This window comes from Plecotus auritus (assembly GCF_963455305.1).
Source record: "Plecotus auritus genome assembly, chromosome: 4".
NCBI classification, from domain to species: domain Eukaryota; kingdom Metazoa; phylum Chordata; class Mammalia; order Chiroptera; family Vespertilionidae; genus Plecotus; species Plecotus auritus.
This window is the reverse complement of record NC_137775.1, coordinates 101009924-101029349: the sequence shown is the minus strand read 5'-3', so window position 1 is coordinate 101029349 and position 19426 is coordinate 101009924. Positions and strand designations below refer to the sequence as shown.

The 19426-nt window shown below is 48.8% G+C and overlaps 1 protein-coding gene across 2 annotated transcripts; it reads right to left on the bottom strand.

The window, feature by feature from the left end:
* Positions 1 to 2940: 2940 nt before the first annotated feature.
* Positions 2941 to 15282, bottom strand: LOC308247454 (DLA class II histocompatibility antigen, DR-1 beta chain). 2 transcript variants are annotated; one of them, XM_080666591.1, is made up of 6 exons: positions 15101 to 15282; positions 7344 to 7613; positions 4764 to 5045; positions 3998 to 4108; positions 3533 to 3556; positions 2941 to 3255 (listed from the first exon to the last, which is right to left on the bottom strand). In XM_080666591.1, exons 1-6 carry the CDS (start codon positions 15198 to 15200, stop codon positions 3242 to 3244), a joined length of 801 nt encoding a protein of 266 aa, XP_080522717.1. In that variant the 5' UTR covers positions 15201 to 15282; the 3' UTR covers positions 2941 to 3241. The 2 variants fall into 2 exon arrangements, with proteins under 2 accessions (XP_080522717.1, XP_080522718.1); XM_080666592.1 differs by having other exon boundaries at positions 2941 to 3188; positions 15101 to 15267.
* Positions 15283 to 19426: the final 4144 nt, after the last annotated feature.

Genomic DNA, 19426 nt, shown 5'->3' with positions numbered 1-19426 from the left:
AACCTCTCTACTTTAAACTAAACCTCCGGGATCTAATTCAGGACTCTGTTTTACTGGTGTAATTAACTAATAATTAATCAATGAAAAAAGTTCTTACCAAAAAAAAAAAAAATGTATAACAGGTTTCAGCATCTTGTAAACCTAGTCATTATTTATGTGTCTTTTTTTCAAAATTTTCTGCGGAAATTATATATTTTCTCATAAAATTAAGTATCAACCTAGTAAGTTCTAAAAGCAAATTAATCCTCTTGCTTGTTCATATGTTTGTTTTTCATAATTAGGTATATGGCTGAGATTTAGTACTCAATTTTTTTTTAGAGAAACTCATAATCTTGAATTGATACTGCCCATTAAGAATCTATCATCATTTCTGAGGAAATAATTTAAACTGCAAGCAATCTGATAGTGCAGCAGCTATAGTTTCTGTACCCTAAAACCATTCCTCCCTACCTCATATACCATTTCTTTCTTTCTAAAATATATGGTTTTGCTCCTTTTTCCCCCAGGCCCACAAAGGGTGAGTCTATGGCTGTAATTCCAGGGTCCTCCCCATGTGGGGGAAGTAGGTGCACAGGGAGGGGGGACTCTGGGGAAGTTTAGTTACTCCTTAAAAAGCACATAAGAGAAACCACTCTGTTTTCCCGCCTTTGGAAGTTGTTGTGAAAGAGTACGAGGCCTAAAGCTGCCTCAGGCATCCTGCTGTCTCAGGGGCGCTGACGTGCAATAGAGGGTGAGATGCCAAGTCCAGGTTCACTGGCGATGCCATTGGCCTCATGAACTGACCAACTCGGGAGATGCCTCACCCTGGCTCCACCTTCCATGTACAATAATAAGTGTAAGAAAAATAAAGCTAATGAGCTTGGATTTTCTACTAGCAGCAGAAAGCATCTTCATCAAAATATACTTCCATTCCACCTTATAATTTCACACCACGGGTCTAAAATAAAATGAGACAACTCACCTCATCTGAGATCAAAGCAAGAGTAAAGTTGAACCCTGGGTTTAAATAGAATTTATCTCAACTGCACATATTGCAGATGTTACTAGTAGCTTGTTAAACTCTAGCACGATGATAACCCATTTCACACAACTAATCCACAATGTAATTAAAATAGGCATAATCCTTAAATTTGCTTGAAAATGAAATAACTATCTCTGATAGTAGAGAAATTGAATATACATCTCAGTCAGTTATTTACTCTTTAGGTTTTAGATTCACGTTGAAACTGACTATTCAGGTGAAACACAAGCGCAGAACCCATCATCTTCTAGCCACATCAGGTGCCTTTCCCTGAAACCTGTCCAACTCCTTTATATTATTAAAGTTGATGGAATGTAGAACTATCTACTGGTTTACAGTTATAGTTTCACAATGTTCTGTGCAAGGATCAAAAAGTTTTGATTCTTAATTGTATATTTTTGTCAAGTTTATTTCAATTGTTAGTTTGCTTATGTTTTTATGTAATTTTTAAAAACTTTAATTTAAACTTTAAATCTATAGTAATAAAAGCATAATATGCTAATTAGGCCAGACATCCTTCCAGATGACCTTCCAGACAAAGCAGGGGCTGCAGGGGGAGCCGGGGTCCTGGGTGCCTGCCGGTGGCCAGAGAGAAGCCTGTGTCCCGGGTGCCAGAGGGAAGCAGTGCCAGCAGCCGGAGGAAGAAAGGCCTAGTCTTGCACAAATTTCGTGCATCAGGCCTCTAGTTATATATATTTTAATGTTTCTCAAGATAAAATTATTAAATATCTTAACAAAAGTCTAGCTTTTATCCTTGTCCCCATCAGCTCTCATTTAGCCCCACAGGCAATCAGTTTTTAAAATTCTCTATTGTTTCTATTTATAAAGAGAGAGCATAAGTATGTCTCTGTATTCCTATTCTCCTCTATTTTATTTAAAACATTCGTGTGTACTGTGCAAGCTCTGCTGCTCCTTGCTCACACGCATTGGGAGGCCACCCCACAGGAGGTCTCTCACGTTCCCTCCAGTGCAGAGGATTGCATGCTGGTGGCACATCAGGGATCCACACGCTCCCCTGGGTGCCCAGCAGCGGCCCTGGTTGATGCTCAGATAAGGTCCACACAGGGTTCCTGTGACAGACAGGGAGTTTGTCACACAAGTTGGAGGCCTCAGAAGCCCACCTTTCCCACTAGAGTTGCCGCTCTGTCCTGAGGGCCTTGGGGACCGACTCATGGGAAAGGTGCACCTCAAGCCAGAGTCAGCACAGCACACATTTTCTTGAGACACAAAAGACTGAGGTATAGAAGCCATCAATAGACTAATACTGTAAAAGGGGACTTCAAAAGGTATCAGGTTTAGGTACCTTCTTTTAAAAAATCAGAGAAAAGAACAGGATTATAGAAACTGTGTCTCAGCTGGTGTGGCTCAGTGGTTGGCATTGACCTATGGACCAGGTGGTCAGGGTTCGATTCCTTGTCAGGGCACATGCCCAGGGGGTGGGCTCGATCCCCATTAGGGGTCATGCAGGAGGCCGCCAATCAATGATTCTCTCTCCTATCTCTCTCTCCCTCTCCCTTCCTCTCTGAAATCAATAAAAGTTGTGTGTGTGTTTTTAAGAAACTGTAAAGGCATGGCATCCTTACAAGTGGCCTGCATTTCTTTTACTTGCTGTCCCCTCTCTGTATCCCCTGGGGAAAGGAACCTGTGTGCTTGTCTTTGAGAAACACCAACGTAGGAGACCACCGTGTTCAGGTCCATTGCAGACTCTCTCCTGGCTCAGGAAGCCAGGCTGAATTACAGGATTGAAAACTCATGAAAAGCTGGATGGGAACAAGGAAACCTTCCAGATGCCCATATGACCAGAATTCAGGAAAACAAGTGAAAATTATTGTTGTGTTGTGATGAGATCCTCTCTTTCTCATTTCTTTCTACTTCCTGCCCTTGAAGCTGTGTGAGGCAGATGATTTCACTCCATATTTAATTGAGGAATATTTTATTAAGAAATGGGGGCAGAGGTGAGCTAAGGTGCACAGCAGACAGCGAGGGTTGAACACAAAAGGTCAGGGAGGGATGGAGCTAAGGCTCTGCAGGCAACACTGGGGCCTCCAGGTCCAGGGCGGGGGGAACCAGCAGGGAGGAGCTGCTGCGGGGTCAGGAGCCAGGACCCAGCCAGAGCCCGAGGCGGCTCTCCTCATGGAGTGAGAGCCCAGCAGGAAACCTCTTCAGGCTGCGAAGGGGCGGGACAGAAGGTTCTCTCCTGCCCGAGTCGCCATGGCCACCTCAGCTCAGGAGCCCTGCAGACAGAGGACAGTGCAGTTCCCAGGCCCAGCCAGCAGGGGCGCTGCCCTCCCAGGCCTCCTGCTGTGGCTCCCAAGTGAGAAGAAAGGCTCTGAGGCCACAGGAGGCAGAGCTGCTTTAGAGCTGCCTCTCACCAGGCGGGAGGAGGCGCTGCAGTGTGGGCGGGGCCAGAGCCACACCAGGCTCCCTGCCATCTGTCCCCTGGCTGGCCCCCTGCTCCTTCTGTTCTAGGGAAACCGAAGGCGTCCCTAAGAGAGGATTAAAGAGCGTTACCTGCTGGCTGAAGTCCAGAGTGTCCTGGGAAGAGAAGGAAGATGCTACTTAAAGATATGAAGGTAAGTGTGACCCAAACACAGGGTCCCCGCCCAGGCCACCTGAGCTTCTCTAGCAGCACCCCCACCCGCTGACACCAGAGCAGAGCCGAGAGCAGAAGCTGAGAGCAGTGGCCCCGAAGCTGTCACATCCAGTGTCCTTTTAGGGACCGCAGGGCCTGCTCCTCCATGTACCCCAGGATCTGCACCCAAATCTCTGCACATGTTAACCCATCTCTAACCCCCAGAGCCCTAATTCCTCATGTCTCCACCCTAAGGACCGGGAGCTAGTGATTCTGCGTTTCCCGGACACGTGAGACCAACAGGGAAAGAGAGGCCTCTACGGCGCTGCCATCCCCAGAGCTCACCCAGCAAAGCCCCCGTTCCCCCCACCGTCTCGGGGCCTGGCTGCCAGCAGGCGCCTTACCTTTCTGCGCCCTGAAGGAGATGAGCAGCCCCGCCCCGAGGAAGAGCAGCCCCAGCACGAAGCCCCCGGCTCCACTCAGCACCTTGCTCTGTGCGGATCCAGACTGGGCCCCTGGGAGGAGAGGCTGGTTTCAGTGGGTTTAGCCCAAAGCAACTTCTCTAATGGAGACCCTGGGATGGAGAGCTGGGTGTGTGTGTGGGGGGGTGTGCCCTAGAGGAAGCAGAACAATAGCCATTTCCGGGAAAGAGACTGAGGTCACATGGAGCAGGTACAAGGCCCAGGCACTGGCCTCAGGTGCCCTCACTCCCGACCCAAGGCCACTGCTTCGGCCTCTGATGGCTGCGGAGCCCGGGGCTCGGTGACCCTCATACTTGGCCCGGGTCACAGAGCTGCAGACGCAGAGCAGAGGGACTTTCCCGTGGCAGGAGGGTCCCCACGCTGTGGAGGACGCGCCTCCTCCCAGATCACAGTGGGCAGCTGAGCGCAGGCAGAAGCACCCGCCCAGCCGACAGGGGACGGTGCCCAGGGCCAAGGGGCACCATGACGGGGAGAGGGTGGGGAATTGAAAGCAGGGCAGGAATGGCGCCTCCCAGGGCTATTGGTGTCCACAGAAGCGATCGGGGCTGCCCTGTGGCCTGTGCTGAAGGACAGACACGAGCAAAGGAAAACGGGGTGTGGGGAGAGGGGACCCTGGCCCTCAGGGACAAGCAAAGGCCCCGGGGTGGGGGGGGGACGGGAAGGCAGGGCAGGTCAGAAGGCGTCTCACTCCATTCCATGGTGACGGGGCTGGTGCTGCTGGGGTGCCACACTTGGCAGGTGTAGACCTCCCCGCTCTGGGGCACTGTTTCCAGCATCACCAGGATCTGGAAGGTCCAGTCCCCGTTCCGGATCAGGCCCGTGGACACCACCCCGGCCTCCTCTTCCCGGCCGTCCCGCAGCCAGCGGACCTCAATGTGGCCCGGATAGAAGCCGTTCACGGAGCAGACCAGGAGGTTGTGGTGCTGCAGGCGCTGGGTCTTGGCAGGGTACACGGTCACTGTGGGCTCAGCTGGGACAGAGAAGGCAGAGGGAGACGTGAGCAGACAGGCAGGCCCCTTGTTGCTCCCTTTTGGCCTTGTCTCCAGCCCCAGCTCCAGGCCCAGGCAGGCCCCCCTCAAACCCAGCCTGTGGCCCCGCAGGGGGTAGTGCCATGGGCCTTGAATCTCTGCCTACAGCCCGGGCCTCTGGATTTGAGAGATGTTGAGGAAATTTGGGGGATTTTTCACTTGAAACAGTTACTCATTGTTGAATGGAAGTGTTTATAGATCTTTGCAAGGCACAGAGTGTGTGAGTTAAAGTGTGATTTCTGGAGCTGGGCTGCCTGGGTCACATCCGGGCTGTGCCTCTGACTGGTGATGCTGGGAGATCCTCTCTGCTCAGCTTCTCACCTACAAAGGGGTGATAATACTAACTTACCGCTTCAGGACACATGAGGATCAGTGGGCCTAAAATATGTACAACAGCGACTGGAACCAAGCCATCACTCTATGTCAGCTGTTTATTATATAGTAGAGGCCCAACGCATGAAACTGTGTGTGGGTAGGGTCCCTAGGCCTAGCCTGCGATGAGGGCCATCTTCTGCCCGCTCGCCAGTCCCAAGTCCTGCTCCACCACCACCCACCCTGGTTCGCCATGGTTCCCCATTCGCCATGCTGTGGGTCAGAGGGAAGGGGGCAGCGGGCAGGGGGGATCAAGAGGGCCGTTCCACCTGCTTGTCAGTCCCCACTACGACCCCACTGCCACCCACCCTGGTTCCCCGTGGTTCCCTGTTCACCATGCTGCAATTGGAGCCTGTAAGCCCGGGGGGAGGGACTGAGAGGTGATCAATGCACCCCATAGCGACTGGTCAAGCGGTCATTCCGGTCATTATGCTTATGGTATCTGGGCTTTTATTATATAGGATGGAAAGAAAATACAAGGAAAACAGTGGGGAGAAACTGGGGAACGGCTTGGGGAAGATGGGACTCAGGGTGTGAAGTCCTGGGAATGCGATCACACCTGGAACACAGAGATGGTTCCCCTGGAAGCAGGAAAGAGGGTGATTCCCTAGCTCCGGGGCTGAGTCCTGAGGGAGAGGGAGGAGCAGGGCAGGTACCCATTATAACACTTATAGGGATGCTCACTGAGCAACCCGCTCCTTCTCACAGAAGCCGACCTGTTAATGGGATTCCTGTCCTTTTATAATTGTCTCTCTCTTCAATCTGACATTTGAGCTCAGGGCAGGGGCTGGGACTCAATAATGTATGTACTTCCTGCCTGAGGCCATGCTTAATAAATACAGTTTTGGAGGAGGAAGAGGAGGAGGAGGTGGAGGAGGATGAAGAGTAGGAAGAAGAGGAGGAGGAGGACGGGGAGGAGGAGGCAGAGGAGAAGAAACTTGGGGAAAACATTTTTACTGTACCCCAAAAGGATAGTTTTAAGATTGTTGGTAAATCATTGCTAACCACTCTGCAGTACATTTCATTACCTTAAAGATATTTAAACATGGAAAGTAATAAAGCAGAATCAAAACACAAGGCAGGAGCTGGAGAAAATGCTGAATCCATGTCAGCAAAGTGTCCCTCTTGCTGCCTAGAGAACCGGGAAAATCACCAAGAAAAGGCCCGGACCCCAGGGATGACGGACAATAGGCCATTCCTAGAGCAGGAACAGCCAGTAGCCAACACGTCCGTGAAAAATGTTCAAGAACCTTAGAAATCAAAGGATGAATTTAAAATAAAAAATTTTCAACTGAGATTTGACAGTAATGTAAAAATATTTAACAAAATAGAATGTAAGTAAACTACCACAACTCTAGAAAGTTAACATGTAATTACTTAAATACTGTCAGCACTGTGTAGATGAAACATCAGTGTGTTAAGTAACAAAATCACAACGTGAAACCTGGCTCACCATCACTCCCCCTATGTAAACACAGGTGCACTAAGGGGAGCAAGACACTCAGACCTAAAGGAGCTCAGAAAGGCCAGAGGTCATCGGAGGCCCCGCCCCTCACACCCAGCCTGACCCTCCGCCCAGGGAAAGGCTTGCGCACCAAGCACCCCTATTCCAGGGCTCGGGGTCAGGGGGGTTGGCCAAGACAGACCGACTCCCTCCTCACACCTCACACCTCCCTCCCTCCCCGTTGCTTCCCAAACCCTCCCCCGACTGGACAGGACTGGGCACCCCCGGAAACGCCCCTACACAGGACAGGACCTCACGGTCCCCACAGCCGCCCTCAGGCCCCTCAGGGGTGCTCCTCACAGCCCTGTGTGCACCCCCTCCCAGGCCACCACTCCTTCCCGCCCGCCCCCCGGCCCGCGCTCACTTTGCCGAGGCACCAGGAATCTATCCAACACCCCGTAGTTGTGTCTGCAGTACGTGTCCACCGCGGCCCGCATCTGCTCCAGGAAGTCCTTCTGGCTGTTCCAGTCCTTCTCGTCCGGCCGCCCCAGCTCGGTCAGCGCGCGGTACTCCCCCACGTCGCTGTCGAAGCGCACGTCCTCCTGCCCGTTGTAGATGTCTCTGGCCAGGAGCCGCACCCGCTCCGTCCCATTGGAGAAAAGACACTCGAACTTAACCTGATACAGGAAATGTGCTGCGGGGACAGGAACGACCCGTCACGCTGGTGAGAGAAGATGGCGACGCCGCCCAGTGCGGGGAGCCCTGGCGGTGGGGACACAGGATTCCCGCACCCCCACTGCCAGTACCCGGGGATCCCTCTCTTCTGGGGCTGGAGGATGGCCGAGGGGCAGGGAGACCCCTGGGACCCTCAGCCACTGGGGACCCACTGGGCTTCCCCGCGGGGCTCCGGGCTGCAGGCTGGGCGAGGACTTGTGCCATCACCGCCTCCTCCTAGACGCCCCCCCTCACCCACAGCCTTTCCCGTTCCCCACACCCGCCTCCTCCTGTCACCACCTGGGCAGGGGACCTCGTGCCAGGTCCCAGCTGCCCCGGGACCCAGGAAGGAAACCGGGCATCGCCCTCCGCCCTGGAGCTTAGAATTCACCAAAGTGTGGGGCACAGCCAACCACAGGCGCATTCACACAGGAGGGAGATGTCAGGAAAGGGGCCTCTGGAGCAGGGACAGCAGGACCCAAGTTCCATCAGGGCGGGGCCAGTGGCCTCTGAGTGACAGGATGTGGCCTGAAGGTTGTGTGTGTGGCGGGGAGGGAGGCACATTTCAGGGGAAGGCACTGCCACCTGCAAAGCCCGAGGGAACCCATGGCCTCCTGGAAACCAGAGAACCGGCTCTGAGCCCAGACAGTGAGAGGGAGGGGACAGGAGCCTGGAGGAGTCCGGGGTGCTGAGAGCCTGGGGGTGAGGGAGGGGGGCCGTTTGCTCCATGTAAGGGAAAATACTGATGAGTTCAGGGGGTTACACCCTAATCCCAATAGGGCGCCAGCTCTTTCCTGCATGTCCAACCCAGGAGGCGCAGAGAACCGGAACACACCCGTGGTGAAAGCCAGGTGATGAATGGAAGCTCTGACACCATCGCTGGTGTGGAGAGAGTCACTGCAGAAATGTGAGGCACTTCCTGAGTACAGGGGCTCACCACGATGCATGACTCGTAAAGGAGAGACGTGGACGGTCAGCAGAGATGCAGTGACAGAACTCATTTTGACAAACATTAAGGCAATAATAACAATGAAGGTTTTAAACTTCAAGTGATTGAATGGATTCAACAAGAAAGTGGTGAATTTGTACAACTGTCTAGTTTTTTCTTAATAAGCCATGAAGAGCTGCATTGGAAGGTGCGTGTGTATAAAGCGTGAGTCTAGAATTTTCAGGAACAGCCGGTGTCCAGCAGTGTTCTCCACCTCAGCACTATTGACCTCTGGACCAGATAATTCTGTGTGGGTGGGGCGGGTGTTCTGTACACAGTGGGCTGCACACGGCATCCCACCAGTTGTCAGAGAAACCCCCCGCTCCACCCCCACCCTGTGACAGCCAAACATGGCTTTAATATGGCATATGTCCCTGGGGTAGGAAGGGAGAGAAGGGGTGGTGAACTGTCTGAAAAATCTGGAGTGAAAAAAACACTGTTGATTATGCAGCAGCTGAGAATTACATAGGAAGTTCTACCAATATATCTGTTGAAAATCTTGCACTATATGAAATGTATATATTTTAAAAATCTGGTTCCAGTGCAGAGTAATTTTTTTAGCAAAATAAATTTGTTCAGAACCAAGATACCTGTTTCTTTGCCTTGCTACCCAATCACCAAGTCACCATTTATCCTCCACATCATCTCTTTCTCAATCTCTCTGCCACTGGCCCACTGCTTGTCTATAGCAGAAGCTACAGCCATGGCCATTTGATTCCCATTCAAAGTCCCAACCAATTCACGTTCTAACTGCCTCCTGCTCCCAATAATACCAGGAGGCATCAGCTTACCAGCCTTGGCCGATGTGGCTCTCATTTCTATAGGCAGGTCCCTCAGAAGGGGAGCAGCTAAGATGACACCCTCACATAGACAGATTACAAAAAGGAGCAGGTCCCAGCTTTAGATGGAGACCTTCATGTAGAAATGATGGCAGAGGGGAGGGCACTCTGGTCAGACTTGGTCTGTCTAACTTTTCACAAATTCTCTAGCGCCTTCCTGACACATGAGAAGGTTGAAAATAAACACGTGTGAGTTGCTGTTCACTGCAGCCTGTGTGGTTAGCACTATCAGGCCATGCTCATGGGCCCAACTTAAAGGCCGCCAGATAAAGCAAATACAAATACACGATTCCCAGCACATTTGGATTTCAGATAAGTAATTGCTTTTTCTCTGAAATTCAGCTTTAATCGGGCATCCTCTATTTCCTTTGGCAACACAAGCCCACCCGCTGATGGAATCTGAGGCAGAGGGGTGGACTTAAACTTCTTTGTGTTTCTCACGTGCTCACGGCCTAGTGTGAACCCATATGGAACTTTTCAAGTTGTAAATGCAAAATGGATGTAAATTCCTCCTTTATATTGGAACCAGCAGCCCTTGCCCCTGCTGCCCCCAAGCCTGAGACACACGCTGGCACATGGGAACATCAGAAATCTCAGCAGCAAGTCAGACCCAGCCAGGCCACTGTTCACCAGTGCGGGTAGAAGCCCAGGTTCTAGCATTAGGAATCTACATTAGAACATTAGCTCTTCTGCTGGGTCAGATGGTAACACCCATGGGCCTTGTTCTTTACCTCTAAAATAGATTAAATGATACTGTATTCCTCACAGGATATTGTAAGTGTGGAATTAAATAGTGATTCTTCCTAGTGCTGATCATATAAGCACTCAGTAAATAGCTTGCTATTTTTAATTTTATAATCCTTAGGAATGCAATTTTCTATCACTTAACTTCCTAGATAAAATAATATCTCCATCACCATTTGGCAGTTGTCTTTTATTCATTTTATCATGAAATACCATTTTGAATACAAGGACAGAAACCTTGGTTTCTGTATATAATGGGATGTACATGCACCAAATATGAAAGGACTATGCTGACGTAGAAGAGAGGAACTTCCTAGATTCTGAGATCTAGACTGTGTTACCTGGTTCTACAACTAACCTTGTGACTCTGGGTAAGTTGCTTAAACTCTGAATCAGATTCCATGGGTCATTACAGCTGTAATTGCTGCAGGTAAGACAGGGTGGTTATGAGAGTCACACACTCACATGTAGGCCTGGTGCATGTTAGAGAGTAGAAATCTTTGAGCATGCTTCCTCCTAGTTGACTTAGCCTTGAATCCCAGCTGCACCTCACAAAACAGCCTTGCAAGATAGAACACTGTCAGCTTTCTGAAGAACAGGATGACCCTGTAAATAACATGGTCATCAATAACATGACCCTGACATTACTTAAGAAAAACTGTTTTGTCTTAAATTGCTTGCTCTGCAAAAACAAGATATGGTAAATGTGCTTAAACGCGGTCCTGCACACAGGGTCAGGGCTGCTCTCTGGACTCCCCGCATGGAGAAAGGCAGAGTAGTCGCCGGCCGGCTAATAAAGGCTCCCTGAATTTTAATTTGGTCTGGGCTCCGGTGGTCGTTCACTCGCGTTCGCTCCGTAACAGTGCATAGTAACTGCCCAACGTGACGGTGCTCCATGCAGGAGGGACCAGATTTGTCTTGTCCATGACTCCACCCTCATCACCAGGTGGTGACTGCCTGCTCTGGGTCACTAGTAAACAGTGGCTGTGGAATTAGTTGCTTTCATAACCAGTCACCTCTGCCTTCAAGGTCACTCCAGTGGCTCCTTGCTGATGACTGAGCATCTCTGGTTCTCCCATCCCTCAGCTTCCCTTCAGGCTCCTTTGTTCTTATGCTTTAGGTCCAGCTGACTCCCTGAGCCCAGTGCACAGTCTCCCAGAGGTCGCTGCTCAGAGTCACTGTAATCATCCCTCACGTCTTCAGCTCCTGTTCTCTCTTCAAACGGTCCAATCAGGTTCCATCTCATACACTCCACTGACTGCGAACCTCACCTCCACCAAACCCAGTGCTCACTGCTCTGCATGTTCTCACTTCCCTGCCTCCTAGTGGTTCTCACCACACCTGGCCACTCCCTCCTTCTGGAAAAATCTACTTCCCCTCAGTGCCCTGCCTGCATCACCTTCTCTTGGTTTTCCTCAACACACTGCACCCCTTCTCAGTCTCCTCTGCTGACTCATTGGCCCTTGGTCCTCTGGGCTTGGCCCTTGACTTCTTTTTCCTCCTTCTCCTCCCCCACCTCCTCCTCCTCCTCTTCTTCTTCTTCTTCTTTCTCTTCTCTTCTCTTCTCTTCTCTTCTCTTCTCTCCTCTTCTTCCCTCTCTCTCTCTCTCTCTCTCTCTCTCTCTCTCTCTCTCTCTGTCTGATATTCTCCACTTCCCTGGAGTTTAACACAGAACATGTGTCAATGACACCAACACAAACACCTCCAGCCCTGGCCAGCCCCAAACTTGAGGCTCCTGTGTTCAACTGACCTCTTAACAGCTCAACACAAATGTCAAAAAATCATTTCAAACTTACACAAAACCTTTCTTCCTAACCACCCCCTTCAAATTACTTCTTACACAGTCCTTCCCATCTCAGTAAACAGCTCCAAGTTTATTCAAATTATCCTATCTAATAAAGAGGGGATATGCTAATTGACCATCACTCCATCACAAAGATGACTGCACCCACAGCTGAGGCCAAGTTCCCATAAGGAGCCTTAATGAGCAATCAGCAGGGACCTGAGGCTATGCCCTCCCCTACCCCCATGGGGCTTGACAGGGGACCTCAGGTCATGTCCCCCACCTGGCAGGGCTTGACAAGGGATCTCAAGGTGTGCTTCCCATCCTGGTGCTGGGCTAGGGGCCCTCAGGCTGCTCCCCCCCCCCGCCCCAGCGCCAGGCCAGAGGACCTCAAACCACACCCCCCGCCCAGCGGGGCTTGACAGGGGACCTCAGGCCGCATCCCCCGCCCCAGCACCAGGCCAGGGGACCTGAGGCTGTGCCCCCCTGCCTGGCTGGGCTTGACAGGGGTCCTTAGGCCATGCCTCCACCCAGCAGGGCTCGACGGGGGACCTCAAGGCATGCCCCCCACCCCATCTGGGCTGGGGGACCTCAGGCCATGCCCCCCTGTCCTGGCGCTGGGCCAGGGGATTTGAGGCTATGCTCCCTGCCTGGCAGGGCTTGACAAGGGTGGGACTGGCTGGGTCTGGATCTAGCCCAATGGGGGAAGGGCGGTCAGGTCTGGGTCTCATGCAATTTTGAGGTACATGTGGGTGAGCAGGGACTTGACTCTGGGTCCTGTGGTGGGCCCCAGACTCTGACAGGAGGAAGGTTTTCAAATACATTTTACTAGTTTTCTTTCATCTCTGACACTTCTATTGTAGAGAAAGGGCAAACAGCAATATTAAATTATTTCCTCTAATTAATCCCCTTTTAATGTGCACAAATTTCATGCACCAGGTCACTAGTTGAATATAAAATCTTTAGGGATTTTTACTCCTCCCCCATTTCATCCATAACAAGTCATGGAAATATCTACCCCGATCTGCTCACTTCCCCTTTCCCGCTGCCTTTGCCACACACACTAACGGAAGCCCAAGCACGTCACCTGGGCGCTCTTCCATGCTGGTCAAGGCCCCCCAACTCCTCTTGTGAACCCTGCAATCCAATCTCCACCTGGTAGCTGGGATTGTTGTTTTTAAATAAGTATTCGTGGACTCTCCTTGTAACCCTCCAGCAGTTCACATGTCTCTTCAGGTAAAATTCAAACTTCTTACCCCACCATCAGGGCCCAATATGATTTGTCTCCCGTCTTCTCCAGCCTCTTCCTATGAAGAACTTGCTCGTGTGCTGCAGCCACGCTAGCCTTCTTCCTGCCCCTTAAACATGGCAAACACGTTCCCACACTGTGGCCTCTCCCTGTTCCTCTCCCGGGGACACTTGTCCCCTAGATCTTCACAGGGTGGCTTCTCTTATCATCCAGGTCTCAAATGTCTCTCCATGTCACTTCCTCAGGGAGAGCTTCCTAACTACTTGAAGTGACATCAGGTGAATCTATTCTATTCTGTAACCGTGGTGTTGTGTGTGTTTTTTTCAGAGCAATTATTGTTCTCTGAATTTTTTCTTTCTTAAATGTTATAGGTTATTGTCTTTCTCCCCTAACATTAGCTAAGTTCCATGGTAAAAGGGGACTTTCTATCATATTCAAATAGGCTTCTCTGAGTCTAGAACAAAGCCTGGTATGTAGTAGTCACTCGGGTAAATATCTGTAATGATGAACCCAAGTTCTGGGCCTTGATCATTGTGGGGACCCTGGAAAGCAGCAGGGCACAAGCTCCTACACTCTTTTATTCAGATAACACATTATGTTCCCTCTGCTTCCTGTAGGAAATTCAGAGACTCTTCCTGTTTCTCCTCCTACTAGTTGGAAGAAACATCACAGGAAAGAGGGAAAATATCACTACATTTTATCTTGTCCATGGATCTGTTCCAGGCCTGAGGGTCTGTGTGAACTTTGGGATCTCAGGAATGGTGATGACATAGCTGGGGAAAGAATAGGGAGCACCTGGAAGTAGAGGCAACCAAACACGGCTAATTAAGGGAAACAGAGGGCACGATGAATGGACCTGTGGCATTGGGGCCAAGGCTCCAGGAGGCCCCTTGAGTTCCCTTGACTTGGTTATTGACTTTCAGCCCCATGGGATGCTTACACACTCTCTCTACTCCTGCTTAAGGTGTATAATTTGAACATATGAAATTGCTAACATTTGACTATTTTTAACTTAAAAACACAGAATTTCAATCAATTTATCTCTATTAGTTGAGTCCAGACCTTTGGGCTCAGGCCAGAGAAGGATGGATATATGAGAAACTGATAGAATAGAAAGTTTCAACATAGATCCATAATGAGCACTAACCTGGCCAGGTGTTCAGAAGATGCCTTAAGTTCTTTAAGACTTCAAAGACCACCCCCATAAATGCCCCTCATCTGTAGGATCATTCCAAGTACTAAGAATCTCTGCTTCAGCTCCCAGGGATTTTACACAGGAGGAAGAGAGAGCACTAACCCCACTTCTGTTGGAGAACCTCCTTTACATGGACATAGGCCTTATAAACCTTGGAGTTCAGGGAGAAAGGAAAGGAGATGGTGGGGGAAGCCCTTTAATACACCTCACATAGTAGGGAGAGGTGCCAACATCGCAGATTCTGTTGAGGCCATAACACAGGATCTTCAAAGAGAGACCCTCTAATTCCTTTTGGCTCCCATAAAATGTCAGAGAAACTTGCCTTTGGGGATAACTCAATACAATAAATGGAACACTCGGTGGGAATAAGTCTGAAATCATTATTTCTCAGTCCTCTCAAGACCCCGATGGAATGGGACATGAGGCTGGGGAGGGTTTACTGGAGGCGAGATGAGAAGAACGGCTTAGATATATGGAGCCCCTTGCACATCTCGTAGTGGTGAGCACCAGCCCCTTTTGCGGTGGAAAGAATCGGGATCCATGTGATAAAGGTAGATGGCCACTGAAGAATATGCCACCATTTTCTAATGGCCATGGCCTGGACACGGTGACAAAGCTAATTTCCTTTCTTCCTCACCCCACAACAGCTCACCCCCAAGGTGCACTTACGTGGTGTGTCCCTGGCCCGAGCCAGGGGAGGGCTCAGTGCCATCAGCATCACCGTCAGAGCGGCCATCCAGGAGCCTCCGGGGAACTGCAGGCACACCATGCTGGAGCTCAGAGAGGACAGCGGCAGGGAGCAGGCCGGTCTCACTCAGTGAGGGCTGTGGCCCTTCTCCACCCACACCCCCAATAATACCAACTAGGGAACTCATTTCTTTGTTCTTTGATTGGGTAATCTCAGTACTGAGAACCAATCAGCATCAGAGATGAATAGCATCACCAGTTGCTGGTCAGAGATTCAGTATGAAGGGCCTCTTCTGAAACTTAGAATTTCCTGCATTAAATAAACTGTTTTAACTTAGTGCTTTAAAGCAGGCGTCCTCAAACTACGGCCCGCGGGCCACATACGGCCCGCCGAGGACATTTATCCGGCCCGCCGGGTGCCGCTGCCTGTCCTGCTTAGCAGCCGATTCGTCCCAGGCCCACAGTGCGCATAGGAATTTGTTCATAGTTTGTTTTTTTTTAACTATAGTCCGGCCCTCCAACGGTCTGAGGGACAGTGAACTGGCCCCCCGTTTAAAAAGTTTGAGGACCCCTGCTTAAAGGTTTGATCCCGTGCTAGCAGAAACACTGCATTGGGCCCTATTGTGAGCCAGCTCTGTGCTGGTCAGTGATGAGCACACAAGTTGGAGACTTTCAGGAGCATTCGTCTCTCTCACTGCAGACAGAGCTGTTTAGACAATTGGATGAGTGAGTGTGCTGGGAGCTGAGGGTGAGGGAGGTGACTGCAAGTTAGGAGGCCTTCATTTTGTCCTTTTGCACCACAACATAGTGTTGCAGATTTGGGAAAATGACTTAACCTCTCACAGTTAAAGCCATTGTGATCTTTCAGGTGTTTCAATCCTGGGAAAGGCTGTGATTCTGGGGTCACTGCAAGGAACAGCTTCCCTAGTAACTGATGACCTGACAGGCTTGTAGCTGTTGATTGGAGAGTATAATCCAGGGGTGGGCAAACTTTTTGACTCGAGGGCCACAATGGGTTCTTAAACTGGACCGGAGGGCCAGAACAAAAGCATGGATGGAGTGTTTGTGTGAACTAATATAAATTCAAAGTAAAGGAGCGGAGGGGAGAGCAAGAGAACCGGATAGAACAGCCAGATCCGGCCCGTGGGCCGTAGTTTGCCCAAGGCTGGTATAATCGGTGACTCTTTACAGGGGGGGATGTCACTGACTGAAGGAAATGGAAAGTTGTTCAATAATTTAACCCGAGTGAAAGATTTTCAGGTTTATCTCCTGGTGCTGTCACTGAGCTCAGGGCACCTCCGGAACACACTTGGAGAAAGGGGCTGGAAGAGGCGATCTATGTGAAGTGGAGGGAAAGGGCCTTTGGACAGCACTTAACGCACCAATGTGATCAGTCCACCTGTCCAAACCAGAGTGTGCAAGCGGCTGGGGGACTGAGGAAGGACTCAAAGCCAGCCTGTGGCCCAGCAGCTCTGTGTTGGAATAGCTGGTATTTCATGTGAAAAGCATTCAGGTCTTTACTCCTGTCCCCATTAGGATTTTCCCATTTTCTTAGGGGCATGTCCTCTTATTCAGTCAACTTCTCTTGCTTTATTCTAAGAAAAGGTAGAAGAAGGCTTTGCTAATGGAATTATTATAGAGTGGTCAGGAAATGGAACTTGATGGGAAACTAGGAAGTACATCCTTTGATATCATCGTGTGATTTAGAGCATCTAGTTCTATGTTAGCTCATCAGTACACGTTATACTAACATACATGTACCTCTCAGATCCTCAGTGGACTTGAAAGAACAGCTGTCCATTGAAGTTGCATGTTAATTCTCATGCCCCAGTTCTGACGCGCAGTCCTCCACGTGCCGGCATCTGTCTAGTGACAGGATACTGACCATGCTGCAGCGAAATGACTGCCATTGAGGGGGTGAAGTGGAGGAAGATGGTCAAGAGGTACAAACTTGCAGCTAAGAAATAAACACGTCATGGAATGTGATGTACAGCTAAGATAGTAGATCTTAAAAGTTCTCATCACAGGAATATAAATTTTGTAACTACATGTGGTATAGATATTAACCAGATGTACTGTAGTGGTCGTTTCACAATATATACAAATATCAAATCATTATGGAGAGAGGTCCAAGGTGGTGGTCATGTAACAGGATGCTGAACTCACCACCTCTCATGAGCTCATGAGAGAGAGAGAGAGAGAAAGAGAGAGAGAGAGAGCAATTACTCCTGTAAGACAACTGAGAGCTGAATGAATGGCTCTGAACAACAAACAAGAGACAGGGACTGAACTGAGAGTGCTGGGAAATGCAGAAGCAACCTCACCCCCGCCCCAACAACCCCCCTGGAGCTTTGGGCACTCTCTGGGCCAAGGGAGCTGATGAGCACCATGCTTTCTGTCCCCCGCTGCTTTGTTAAGGCAGGCGGGGCTTTATTTGGGTGCTGTGGCCTACCTGCAAAATCACCTGGGTGCATTCCCAGACATCCTGCCTCCCTGGCAGATACTGCTCCAGCCCAGTCGCCATGCCCCCAGCACTGTGAATGCCTGCTCAGCTCCACCTGGCTTCCCAAAGCTGCTTGGCACCTAAAGCCTACACAGAGACCACTTCTTCACAAACTACCTTCGATTCAACAAAGGAGAGACCATATAGAGAAGGCTGGGAGCCATGGGAGCCCTCCAGGGTCTGAGGAATTCTCTGAGGAGCAAGAGGAAAACAATGATTTATATACAAAGAAACTCCATAAAGCCACCAGCTGCTTTCTCTGCATCAATTTTACAGAGAGAAGGGAGTTCAGGGAATCTTTAAAATGCCACAAGAAAGGAACCTACAACCTAGAATAACTTACCCACAAGGTTATTATTTAATTTGAAGCAGAGATAGAGTTTCCAGACAAGCAAAAACTAAAGGAGTTCATCTCCATTAAAACAGCTTTACAAAAAGTGTTAAAGAGTGTTTTATAAGCATAAAAGGAAAGGCCGTAATCAGAAATGAAGAAGGAAAATATGTTACAGATAAAGCCAAATATTTAATAAATACAGTTGATCAGACATTTAAAAAGCTAGCCTGAAGGTCAAAAGAAAAAAGTATGAAATTCAACTCACACACAACACAAAAAGACCTAAAACATAACATCAATAACAAAGTATGGAAGGGGGAGTAAAATTGTAGTCCTTGTAGGATATATTTGAACTTAAATACCTATCAGGTAAAATTAGACTACTATACATAATGATATACATAAATTTCATGCTAATTACAAACCAAAACCCCCTAAAACATATGCACAGAATAAAGAGGCTTAAAATGTCCTAAAAAAATCTATGAAGTTAACCTAGTCAAACAATCAAACAAAAAAAAAAGCCAAACCAAAAACTGTAAAGAAAAGCAGCAAACCACAGGGAAGAGATCCCGAAAAAAAGAAAGGAACAGAGAACTATTAAAGCAACCAAAAAAAAACAACAAAATGATAATAAGTGAGTATTTATTAATAATTATTTTAGATGTAAATAGATGAAATGCTCCAATAAAAATATATACAATGAATGGATTTAAAAACATGACCCATTTATATGCTGCTTACAAGAGACTCACTTCAAAAAAATAAATCAAGACACATATAGATCAAAAGTGAAAGGATGAAGACAGTCCATGCAAATAGAAATGAAATGAAAGCTGGGGTATCAGTATTCATATAAGACTAAACAGACTTTAAAACCAAAAAAAAGTAAGAAAAGACAAAGAACAGTACATAATTATAAAGGGGGCAATCCAAGAAGAAGATATGATAATTGCAAATACCTACACACCCAACACAGGAGCATCTAAATATATAAAGCAATTACTAATAGACACAGAGGAAGAATTCTGCAGGAATACAATAATAGTAGGGGATTTTAGTAACTCACTCACATCAATAGAGCTCAATCAGACAGAAAATTAATAAGAAAATAATGACCTTAAAGGTCACAGTAGGCTAGGTTAACTTAATAGATGTTTTTTTAGGACATTTTACGCCCAAACTGAACAATACACAATTTCTTCAAGTACACATGAAACATTCTCCAGGATAGATAACAAATTCGGTCACAAAACAAGCCTCAGTAGAAGATTCATATGGCAGCAGTGTAGGTGGAAGTTACACTCACCTCCTCTCAGGACCATATCAAAATTACAACTAAATTATAAGACAATCAACATAAATAACCATCTGAAGACTAGCTGAATCAAAGTCTTATAACTAACGATATAGAGACAAAGCACCTCCTGACTAGTAGGAGGACCAGAAATGCCCTTTATCCAAGGTCAGC